This window comes from Arachis stenosperma, chromosome 7 (assembly GCF_014773155.1).
Source record: "Arachis stenosperma cultivar V10309 chromosome 7, arast.V10309.gnm1.PFL2, whole genome shotgun sequence".
NCBI lineage: Eukaryota > Viridiplantae > Streptophyta > Magnoliopsida > Fabales > Fabaceae > Arachis > Arachis stenosperma.
The window spans coordinates 28643088-28655863 of NC_080383.1; the positions used below are offsets into that span (position 1 = coordinate 28643088).

Genomic DNA, 12776 nt, shown 5'->3' on the forward strand with positions numbered 1-12776 from the left:
ATAACATGTCTATAGGATAAAATTGGTAAAGAAAAAATAGATGTTGAGGGTAAATGGCTAAAAGCCCGTTGGTGAAACGCAGAAGCTAGAAATTGTTGCTTCTGGTAAACGTGGTTTTAAATACAAAATCACTTCTGCGTTTACCAAACTAAAAATTAGCCAAACAAAAATATGAAGCTTTCAAGAAGCTTAAACGTGATTTTTCTTCTCAAACGGGTTTGCCAAACACATCCAAAAATGGTCAAACAAAAAAGTGAAACTTTCAAGAAGTTCAAACGTGCTTCTCTCCTCCCCAACGTGTTTGCCAAACACACTCAATTTGTTGTGATATTAAACTCTATTTAAAAGTTTGTTATTAATCAATAAATTACTGTATGCATAAATTATATCTTTTTTTATAATAGACTCAATATCTATGCATCTCATACAATAAAAAATACAAAAAATCCAATTACCAAGTGTAATTCAAACATGTACCTGACTGGACCAGTAGATCAAGTGTAATTCAAACATTATTTTTCAATACCTGCCATACTTAACACACATACATACATACACTAACACACACAAAGTAATTTAGCTATATTTTACTAACTTAACAATCACGCATGTAATCATAAATATTATATTATCAGTTCTAAACACAAGATATTTATTAAAAGTTACTTTTATTTTAATTTATCAAACATATATAGCTGTTATAACCTTTTTAAAAAAAATTAATAAACTACTTTTGAATAATAAAAATGTTATCAAAACTCGAATCTAATTCGACAGATACAAACTATTAATAAAGAAAGAAAGAACAACACTTTCTGTTTATTTGTCATAGAGAACATAATATACATGTATGTATGTTAATTTGTATAACGCCTAAAGAAAACAACTTAGAAAGGACAATTGTTTATCACTCAAACAATTCCCAATTTTGAGTGATGATAGTAGTTGATGATTTGAATGGAGTTGGTGACGTGAAGCTTCCAATTCCTGATTCAAATGGCTCCCATTTGTTGGTCACTAACACCGCATTGTTGTTAGCATCATTGCCTAAAGGAGCAGAATTTCTTGCTTTTATTTTGTCAATTTTGTCCACATAACTTTGTATACGCTGAACCTGTATGTGTTACAAAGAAATTACATGTGACCTCTTATTATCAACAATAACTGCATTTGACAAAATAATGTGTAACGTTTTTAATATAGCAATTTACTTTAAATTTACGCAATTGCATTCTTTTAAATATGAAGACGCAAATACATTGTTTCATATATCTATAGAAATCGCTACTGGCGGTTAAAAAATAAACATTATCCATAACCATCCGGGTAGGATTCACCAAGGATCGAACTCTGATACCATACCATGTCATGAAACCACTCATCCCAAAAGCTTAAGCTGATGGAAAAAAGTAACACTAATGGTTATATCTCTAATACTGAATCGGACATTCTTAAACCTCAATTGTACACATTGTATAAATATTCCATTGGTTCCCTATACTTCCTCATAAAATAATGTATTTGCGTCTTCATATTTGAAAGAATGCAATTGCCTAAATTTGAAGGGCAAACAATTTATTTATGTAAATTGCCCTTTTTAATAACATCATCCATAATTTTAACAATGAATATATATGGTCAATTTGTTTTTTAATTGGTTTTCTATAGTATCTTCTGTCTTACAGGTCAACAACTAATTCGTCGTAGATTGAAACTTCATTTAAGAGTTTGTTAATGGCCAATAAATTGCTACATGTACAAGACAGAATTCGAACCTTAACACTTATTTAGACGGATGAATGAGCCAGTAACTTAACCAATCCAAATTAGTTTATATATGGTCAATTTAGTAGTGTCTCACAATGCTAAATGTGAGTCACTTATTTTAAAGTTTGACTCAACGAGAGGCAGTATCATGAACAATGAGGTGTAGAATAATGTATCATTTTTACATATAAATGTTGAAAACACTGATAAAATTATTCAAAAAATAACTAAATTAAACTTGTAAGTTGTAACCATAAAAATTAAGCTTTATTTGATAAAAAGTACTTAAATGTTAAATTTGCATATTAAATCTCTAAATTAATCTTTCGATCATCTTCAATGATCCTCATACACATTCAAAAGAAACAACACACACTAGGTAGAAAAACAAGAACACCTAAAGTAATAAAACCTTCCAATTGTGAATCTAGACATTCTTGTAACATTATGTGTGTAATTATTTGTTAGTGCATTATATGGTGACTATGAAATTTTAGCGACACGTAAGCATCGCTAAAATTAAAGTTACATTTTTTTTACTATATAACAAGAAGCTTTGTAGTTTATATCACTAACCTCAATTCTTCTCTGTACTTTAGCTTCTCCATCAGCAGCAATGGAATCCAACCCAAGCAATTGAACCATTAGTAGCTCTGTCAAGACAACAAACTCTTTGTCCTCAACCTTAATACCACCACAAACAGTCCTCTCCAAATCAACCACCTTAAAAAAAAGTTTCACATATTTAAGAATAGTGTCTTCTTGAATATTTCGTTATATAATTTATACGATACAAAAACACAAAATCAATTATAATTTAGTGGTTGAAGGTATGTAAACAATCTTCATAGTTTAAACATATTATGATCGATTCTCACTATAGAACGAGTACACTTAACATAACTCTTTTTTGAAAGAATAGCATAATTGCCAATGTTACCTTTGAATAGTATCTCCCATCGGTCTCTAAAAAAAGAGTAGTCTAACAATTTAATTTTTAATAAATTTTAATCACTAAATTAATTTTTAATCTTTTATTTTGTTAGACAAATTTATTATAGTGTCAAATTATAATAAAAATTAGATAAATTAGTCTCTATCTTTACTTAATAAAAGATATAATAGTCTCTAAAGTTTTAAAATGTTCATATTAATCCCTCAACTATAACGAACAATATTATGTGGACTGTTTAGTAATTAAAATTTGTTGAGAACTAAAATATTCGACTAAAAATTTCTTATGATTGATTTGGGAAATTACTAGTCACCTTTTGATGTAGCTTATCAACTTGTGTTCTGACATTGGAGACTGATTCAATTGCCTTTGGAATTATTATATCTTCTTGCCTTCTCTGCATCTCCTGAAGCTTCCTCTCTGTGCTGGCTGGATCCTCTAACAATATGACCTTAGACATGTCTTTCACTCCCTCCATGTGCAAGCATTCTTCATCCTCCTTCTCTTTCCCTCTAAATATTAGCCTTTGTTCCTTAGGTTCTAGGCCAGTTTCAGATGCAAGGACACCTTTTAAATGCCCTTAAAAAATGAGCCAATTAAAGCAGTTAGTTATGCTTCAATCTCAGAATTTTAATTTGTAAAAACAAGCTAATACTAAAATTGTCTCCCTTTAATTAAAGCCAAATTGTAACAACTTTATTAGCCTAATAATGCAATAGATGTACTCAGTAAAAGTTATACACTATTACTGCTTAAATTTATAAGATGTTTAAATTGTTAAAAGGTTCAATAAAATACTTTTTCTTTTGAAATTATGTGATAATAGTAAATACATGATTATATAATCGTATAAAACTTTTTACCTTAATAAAAATATATGTAAATTAAATCCAAATCATACTGCAATGTACTAAAAAACATAGAATAATACCAAACTTTATGGTGAATTCTGAAGGCCAAATTCAGTAACATTGAAGCAAATTATTCTATACAGAGACAATTAGAAAATGAAGCTTTCTTTACAAGAATAAAGAATGCCCACTTGGTACCTCTCATCATCAAACAAAACCACACAAAAAGTTAATTTTTGATGATTTCATAACAAGTTAACAACATGCCAATAAGTTAACCCTTTTCATATGGGATCTTATTATCACCAAAAGGGGCAAATACTAAGAGAATTGTATAAAAAGAAAAGAGTGAATGAAGAGAAATGCATAGAGGATCATCATATGTAATAATGTGATATATAATATGCTTACCAAAAGTGGATTGTGAAGGAACATTAACCTCATGGTGATTACAACCATGAGAGACCTTAACTTTGATCATTGGACTTGAACAAGAAGAAGAAGAAGAAGAGTCAACAATTTTTTCTTGTCTCTTCTGAACAAGCATTCCACCAGGCCTCACCTCCCAATCTATACTAATACTACTTTCCTCAACCATCATATAATTATTGTTATTATTATTAGTTGCTGGTGCACGTTTTGACGAAGATAGTGATATTCTTTTCATTTTCATCAACAGTGAAATTGGTGAAACATAGCAATAGAAGAAAGAAAGAAAGAGAGTGAGTGAGTGATTGTGAGAGATGGAAGAGGAGGAGTGTGAGATTAGCAAAAGGAAAGGAAGATGAATTGAGTAAGCAAACAAAGTTGGTTTCAGAGAAGGGGACCCCTCAACTGTCTCTCTTTTACAAAAGCAGCGCTACGTTACTCTCATACTACTCAAAAGTTTTCTAAAGTTGCTACAAAAACTATGTACCGTACAGACCCTATAAAATATTCACACGTGTTGTTTCTGCGAATATTCCCCCACATCTCATCATGTTCATCGTGTTCGGCCACAAATATTTATGGGTGTTTTTTTTTTTAAAAAAAAAATAGATGTATAATATAATTTAAAAAATTAATTAAAATAAATGAAAATCTTTTAAATAAATATCTAATTATGTATTAAAGAGAATTTTTAATTTTTTATTAATTTTTTATCATAAAAAATATATTATTTTTATTTATTGTCTATTATTTTTAGAAACCTGAGATTATCTTTTTTACTGACCACTCAATTAAAATTAACTTAATTTAACAAAATTAATATATTAAGCTAATATATCAACCTAAGTACATAATTAATGCAGATTTTCAAAAAAAGACCAACAATAAAGTTTCATAGCAATGTGCATCAAAACTAATAGCCTCACTAAATTGAAGCCAATTCACACCGTTCAAGCACCAGTTTAAATTTCTCAATCAAACATGATGTTACAATCCTAGTCAAAAGGATAGATAAGATAAAAGATGAACAAGAGGTGAAAGGCAGAAAAAAATTAAGAAAGACCATTTATAAAATGGTCAAATAAGATCTACATGTAAATAATCTGTCTATAAATATGATACATAATAAAGCTCAATGACACCATTTGATCCATATAGCCGACCCCACTTAGTGGTATAAGACTTCGTTATTGTTGTTTTTTTATAAAGTCATAATCCCACGACTACAAAATTAACCAGCAAGAAACATGTCAAAAAATATAGCCACTGGTAAAAAAAATGTAAAACAATAGAAAATCATACCTAAGAAACACAAGAAATTAGAGAATCACACAAAGGATGCAGAAGATACCGAGAAGCTACCATAAGGAGGAGGTAGAGGAAGAGGTGTTAGCGCTTCATTATAAAGACAAAAATTAAACAAAGAGGAGAATGGCCTGCAATATTTAATAAACAATTAGTAACATATAATTATTAACACTCAACACTAATTATTTATTTTACCTAAAAATAATGTTTGTCGTCACTAATTAATTCAGTTAATTTCTTAACTCAACAATCTTCCCCTTGATGACAAACATATTTAAGCAATATCAAAAAGGAATTGAATTTTAGTAAAATTAGAAAACTTTCCTTTGATTGTTGTTTATTTCTTTTGTGTTGCTCCCCCGTTCCTTTTCAAGAGTAGCTCCCCCTAAATTCATATTCTTCTCTTCTTTCCTGTTTACATTATACTTATACAGAGCATAGTAAAGAGCTACACAAAATTTTCTTTAACTAATGGAGATTAAGAAACTAGAAACACAATTTCAGCCCAGAGTTCAATATGTCATGAAAGCAGGTTCCAATAAAACAATCACAACAGTAGTAAACAGTTGCAAATTTATGTCAACAACATTCCCTGCAGCAGCACATTTGTAAAACAAATATTATTAACTATATGCTCAAAACTATCAGTAGTAGTCAAACAAAATCCACAAAAATAACAGTAGGTTCCACAAAAAACAGTAGGTGCAGTAGTATCATTAAAATTCATCAGTCAAATTCAGCATTCCAGCTATTACTCTCCCTTTTGTCATCAAGGGCGGATAATAAGCAAGATCAACAAAAATAGCACCATAAATCCTGCAAAAGAGTGTTAGAGTATGGTGCACGAAATTGTGATCACACTTTTTACAATTCCGCACAACTAACCAGCAAGTGCACTGGGTCGTCCAAGTAATAAAACCTTACGCGAGTAAGGGTCAATCCCACAGAGATTGTCGGCTTGAAGCAAGCTATGGTCATCTTGTAAATCTCAGTCAGGCGGATTCAAATGGTTATGAGGTATTGATAATTAAAAGGTAAATAAAACGAAAAATAACATAGAGATACATATATAATTCATTGGTGGGAATTTCAGATAAGATTTTGGAGATGCTTTGTTGCTTCTGAACCTCTACTTTCCTATTATCTTCATCCAATCATGCGTCCTCCCTTCCATGGCAAGCTGTATGATCCTCTCAGTGAAAATGGTCCGGCTACGGTTTCTGTACGGCTAATCAACTGTCGGATTTCTCGTCTCGAATGAAAAATACCAAGCACAGCTACCGCATGGCTAATCATCTGTCGGTTCTCACTTGTGTCAGAATAGGATCCCTTGATCCTTTTGCACACTGTCACTGCACCCAACAGTCGCGAATTCGAAACTCATCACAGTCATCCCTTCCCAGATCCTACTCGGAATACCATAAACAAGATTTAGACTTTTCGGATCTCAGGAATGCTGTCTATTGGTTCTAGCCTATACCACGAAGGTTTTAATCACAAATTCGGATGCTCTGTAGTCAGGAGAGGCGATGCGAATCCGTGGATCAGAGACCCAAGAGAATATACTCTGGCTGTCGTCCAATGACTACGTTGAACATCATGTAGACCGCTTGTGGTTGTCAGGCACGTGGATCTTGGCTAAGCGAGTAACGAAGATAGTGGGTAATTGTCACGGGTCACCCCCTTCATTTTGACTTAACTGAATTAAGTACGAGAGTATATCTTGGAGAAGAAGTAGGTGTGAATTGAAAGAGAAATAATAGTACTTGCATTAATTCATGAAGAACAGCAGAGCTCCTCACCTTAATCTATGAGGTGTAAAAACTCTACCGTTGAAAAATACATAAGAGAAGAAGGTCTAGGCATGGCCGGATGGCCAGCCTCCCAAAAGTGATCAAAAGATCAAAAGATGATTCAAAAGAAAAAAGACCTCTAATACAATAGTAGAAAGTGCTATTTATACTAAACTAGTAAACTAGGTTTAAAGAAAAATGAGTAACTAAGTGCAGACAGTGCAGAAATCCACTTCCAGGGCCCACTTGGTGTGTGTTTGGGTTGAGCTTTGAAGCTTTCACATGCATAGGTCATCCTTGGAGTTAAACGCCATCTTGGATGCCAGTTTGGGCGTTTAACTCCAGTTCTGGTGCCAGTTCCGGCGTTTTACGCCAAAAAAGGTCTCTAGTGGGCGTTTGGACGCCAGTTTGGGCCATCAAATCTCGGACAAAGTATGGACTATTATACATTGCTGGAAAGCCCAAGATGTCTACTTTCCAACGCAATTTAGAGCGTGCCAATTGGGCTTCTGTAGCTTCGAAAAATCTACTTCGAGCGTAGGAGGGTCAGAATCAAACAGCATCTGCAGTCCTTTCTCAGCCTCTGAATTAGATTTTTGCTTAGGTCCCTCAATTTCAGCCAGAAAATACCTGAAATCACAGAAAAACACACAAACTCATAGTAAAATCCAGAAATGTGATTTTTGCATAAAAACTAATAAGAATATACTAAAAAGTAACTAAAACTTACTAAAAACTACCTAAAAACAATGCCAAAAAGCGTATAAATTATCCGCTCATCACAACACCAAACTTAAATTGTTGCTTGTCCCAAAGAAACTAAAAACAAGATAGGATAAAAATAAGAGAATATACAATAAATCTCAAAATATCAATGAAGCTTAGTTCTAATTAGATGAGCGGGGCTTGTAGCTTTTTGCTTTTGAACAGTTTTGGCATCTTACTTTATCCTTTGAAATTCAGAATGATTGGCATCCATAGGAACTCAGAATTTAGATAGTGTTATTGACTCTCCTAGTTTAGTATGTTGATTCTTCAACACAGCTACTTATGAGTCTTGGCTGTGACCCTAAGCATCTTATTTTCCAGTATTACCACTGGATACATAAATGCCACAGACACATAACTGGGTGAACCTTTTCAGATTGTGACTCAGCTCTGCCAGAGTCCCCAGTTAGAGGTATCCAGAGTTCTTAAGCACACTCTTTTGCTTTGGATCACGACTTTAACCACTCAGTCCCAAGCTTTTCACTTGGACCTTCATGACACAAGCACATGGTTAGGGATAGCTTGATTTAGCCACTTAGGCCAGGATTTTATTCCTTTGGGCCCTCCTATCCACTGATGCTCAAATCCTTGGATCCTCTTTACCCTTGCCTTTTGGTTTAAAGGGCTATTGGCTTTTTCTGCTTGCTTTTTCTTTTTCTTTCTTTTTCTTTCTTTTTCGGCCCCTTTTTTTTTGGCAAGCTTTGTGTTTTTCACTGCTTTTTCTTGCTTCAAGAATCAATTTTATGATTTTTCAGAGTATCAATAACATTTTTCTTTTTTCATTATTCTTTCAAGAGCTAAAAATTTTAACATTCATAAACTTCACTATAAAAAATATGCACTGTTCAAGCATTCATTCAAAAAACAAAAAGTATAGCCACCACATCAAAATAATTAAACTAATTTCAAAATAGAATTCGAAATTCACGTACTTCTTGTTCTTTTGCAAATAGAAACATTTTTCATTTAAGAAAGGTGAAGGATTCATGGAACACTTATAGCTTTAAGACATAGACAATAGACACTAATGATCATGTAATAAGGTCACAAACATAGACAAAATATAAAGCATAAAAAAACAAAAAACAGAAAGACAAATAACAAGGAAATTAAAGAACGGGTCCACCTTAGTGATGGCGGCTAATTCTTCCTCTTGAAGATCCTATGGAGTGCTCTTGGTGCTCCATACTTAGTTGCTCCATGTTGGAACTCAAATATCCTAAAGAGGTGTTGAGTTTCTCCCAATAGTTATGCGGAGAAAAATGCATCCCTTAAGCCATATCAGGGATTTCTTGATAGAGGGTATGATAGAGCGTTGGATGAACTCTAACTATTCTCTAGCCATGGGTTTGAGGTCAAGTCTTCTCAGTTGAACCGGCTTGCCTTTGGAGTCTCTCTTCCAATGGGCTCCTTCCACACATATATCCTTGAGGACTTGGTCCAACCTTTGATCAAAGTTGACCCTTCTTGTGAAAGGATGAAGATCTCCTTGCATCATTGGCAAGTTGAATGCCAATCTCACGGTTTCCGGACTGAAATCCAAGTATTTCCCCCAAACCACTGTGAGCCAATTCTTTGGGTTCGAGTTCACACTTTGATCATGGTTCTTAGTGATCCATGCATTAGTATAGAAATCTTGAACCATTAAGATTCCGACTTGTTGGATGGGGTTGGTGAGAACTTCCCAACCTCTTCTTCGAATCTCTCGTCGGATCTCTGAATATTCGCTCTTTTTGAGCTTGAAGGAGACCTCGGAGATCACCTTTTTCTTGGCCACAACTTCATAGAAGTGGTCTTGATGGATCTTTGAGATGAATCTCTCCATCTTCCATGACTCGGAGGTGGAAGCAATTGCCTTTCCTTTCCTCTTTCTAGAGATTTCTTCGGTCTTAGGTGCCATTAATGGTTATGGAAAAACAAAAAACAATGCTTTTTTCCCACACCAAACTTAAAAGATTTGCTTGTCCTCGAGCAAAAGAAGAAAGAAAGGAGGGGAAGAAGAAGAAATGGAGGAGATAGAAGGGGTGAGTGGTTCGGCCAAGGGGGGTTTTAGGTGGTTATGATGTGTGAAAATGAAAGAGTGAGGAAGGGTATTTATAGGGTAAGGGGGAGAGGGAATCCGTGTGAGAAGGGGTGGGTTTGGGAGGGAAATAGTTTTGAATTTGAATGGTAAGATAGGTGGGGTTTATTTTGGGAAATAGTGGATGGATGTGAGTGGTGGAAAGATTATGGAGAAGAGGGTGGGATTTGATAGGTGAATGGTGTTTGGAGAAGAGTGTTATAGAAAGGTGTGAAGAAGGGAGAGAGTGAGTTGGGATAGGTAGGGATCCTGTGGGGTCCACAGATCCTGAGGTGTCAATGATTTCTCATCCTTGCACCTTTCTGGCGTTTAAACGCCCACTGTGTGCCATTTCTGGTGTTAAACGCCAGGATGATGCCCATTTCTGGTGTTAAACGCCAGTCTGGCTGCCAATTCTGGCGTTTAACGCCCAGAATGCTGCTATACTGGGTGTTAAATGCCCATTCTTCTACCCTTACTGGCGTTTAACGCCAGCCAGACACCAGACACCCTTTTCTAGTGTTAAACGCCAGTCTGTGTGTCATTTCTGGCGTTTAACGCCCAAAAAGCTGCCAGACTGGGTGTTAAACGCCCATTTTGCTATCCTTGCTGGCGTTTAAACGCCAGTAAACTCGTCCTCTAGGGTGTGCTGTTTTCGATGTTGTTTTTTATTCCGCTTTAATTATGTAGCTGTTTTTGTGACTTCACAAGATTATCAACCTAAAGAAGACATAGACTAACACTAGAAAATAAAAATGAGAAAGTAATTAATATAGATAAATAAGATTGGGTTGCCTCCCAATAAGCACTTCTTTAATGTCAATAGCTTGACAGTGAGCTCTTATAGAGCTTCACAGATGCTCAGAGCATGATCGTGGCCTCCCAACACCAAACTTAGACGTTGAGTGTAGGGCTCTGTCTGACTCTGTATTGAGAGAAGCTTTTCATGCTTCTTCTCCATGTTTACAGAAGAAGATCCTTGAGTCTTAAACACAAGGTAGTCCTCATTCAATTGATGGACTAACTCTCGCCCGTCCACATCAATCACTGCCCTTGCTATGGCTAGGAAGGGTCTTTCAAGGATGATGGATTCATCCTCCTCCTTTCCAGTGTCTAGGATTATGAAGTCAGCAGGATGTAAAGGCCTTCAACCTTCACTAAGACATCCTCTACAAGTCTATAAGCCTGTTTCATTGATTTGTCTGCCATCTCTAGTGAGATTCTTGCAGCTTGTACCTCAAAGATCCCTAGTTTTTCCATTATAGAGAGTGGTATGAGGTTGATACCTGACCCCAGGTCACACAGAGCCTTCTCAAAGATCATGGTGCCTATGGTGCAAGGTATTAAGAACTTTCCAAGATCTAGTTTCTTCTGAGATAATGTCTGCTGAATCCAGGTATTCAGTTTATTGATGAGCAATGGAGGTTCATCCTCCCAAGTCTCATTACCAAATAACTTAGCATTCAGCTTCATGATTGCTCCTAGATACTGAGCAACTTGCTCTTCAACAGTGTCTTCGTCCTCTTCAGAGGAAAAATACTCATCAAAGCTCATGAATGGCAAAAGTAAGTTCAGTAGAATCTCTATGGTCTCTGTATGAGCCTCAGATTCCTTTGGTTTCTCAATAGGGGACTCCTTATTGGTCAGTGGACGTCCCTTGAGGTCTTCCTCACTGGGAATCACTGCTTTTCACTCTCTCCAGGTTCGGCCATTTTGGTTATAGTTATGTCCTTGCACTCTCTTTTGGGGTTCTCTTCTGTATTGCTTGGGAGAGTACTAGGAGGAGTTTCAGTAACTCTTTTACTCAGCTGACCCACTTGTGCCTCCAAATTTCTGATGGAGGACCTTGTTTCATTCATGAAACTGAGAGTGGTTTTAGATAGATCAGAGACTGTATTTGCTAAGCCAAAGATGTTCTGCTTAGAGTTCTCTGTCTGTTGCTGAGAAGATGATGGAAAAGGCTTGCTATTGTCAAACCTATTTCTTCCACCATTATTGTTGTTGAAGCCTTGCTGAGGCTTCTGTTGATCCTTCGATGAGAAATTTAGATGATTCCTCCATGAAGGATTATAGGTGTTTCTATAGGATTCTCCCATGTAATTCACCTCTTTCATTGTAGGATTTTCAAGGTCATAAGCTTCTCCTTCAGAGGAGGTTTCTTTAGCACTACCGGATGCAGCTTGCAATCCAATCAGATTCTGAGAAATCATATTGACTAGCTGAGTCAATATTTTGTTCTGAGATAATATGGCATTCAGAGTATCAATCTCAAGAACTCCTTTCTTCTGACTCATCCCATTATTCACGAAATTTCTTTCAGAAGTGTACATGAACTGGTTATTTGCAACCATCTCAATGAGTTCCTGGGCTTCTGTAGGTGTTTTCAGATGAAGAGATCCACTAGCAGAATGATCCAATGACATCTTGGACAACTCAGACAGGCCATCATAGAATATACATATGATGCTCCATTCTGGAAGCATGTCAGAAGGACACCTTTTGGTTAATTGCTAGTATCTTTCCCAAGCTTCATAGAGGAATTCACCTTCCTTCTATTTGAAGGTTTGGACTTCCACTCTAAGCTTGCTCATCTTTTGAGGCGGAAAGAATTTGGTCAAGAAAGCATTGACCAACTTGTCCCAAGAGTTCAAGATTTTTCTAGGTTGTGAGTCTAACCATGTCCTAGCTTTGTCTCTTACAGCAAAAGGGAAAAGTATAAGTCTGTAGACCTCGGGATCAACCCCATTGATCTTAACAGTATCACAGATCTGCAAGAATTCAGCTAAGAATTGATGAGGATATTCCGATGGAAGTCCATAAAACTTACAATTCTACTGCATTAGAGA

General features: G+C 35.4%; 1 protein-coding gene and 1 non-coding gene across 2 annotated transcripts; one reads left to right on the forward strand and one right to left on the reverse strand.

Moving 5' to 3' along the window:
• Positions 1-764: 764 nt before the first annotated feature.
• LOC130941882 (BAG family molecular chaperone regulator 4-like) lies at positions 765-4334 on the reverse strand. The gene is made up of 4 exons (XM_057870510.1): positions 3985-4334; positions 3036-3301; positions 2344-2490; positions 765-1114 (listed from the first exon to the last, which is right to left on the reverse strand). Exons 1-4 carry the CDS (start codon positions 4244-4246, stop codon positions 908-910), a joined length of 882 nt encoding a protein of 293 aa, XP_057726493.1. The 5' UTR covers positions 4247-4334; the 3' UTR covers positions 765-907.
• An 8073-nt stretch (positions 4335-12407) lies between these two features.
• LOC130942733 (small nucleolar RNA R71) lies at positions 12408-12515 on the forward strand. Its single transcript, XR_009071292.1, has one exon. It is a non-coding gene; the product is annotated as a small nucleolar RNA R71 (small nucleolar RNA).
• Positions 12516-12776: the final 261 nt, after the last annotated feature.

Excerpts from the sequence above, each read along its gene's own strand:
- LOC130941882 (XM_057870510.1), bottom strand. The coding sequence starts at position 4,246 with ATGAAAATGAAAAGAATATCACTATCTTCGTCAAAACGTGCACCAGCA. Across the intron at positions 3,302-3,984 it reads TCCTTCACAATCCACTTTTG|GGCATTTAAAAGGTGTCCTT; the intron begins GTAAGCATATTA and ends TCATTTTTTAAG. Across the intron at positions 2,491-3,035 it reads TTGATAAGCTACATCAAAAG|GTGGTTGATTTGGAGAGGAC; the intron begins GTGACTAGTAAT and ends CTTTTTTTTAAG.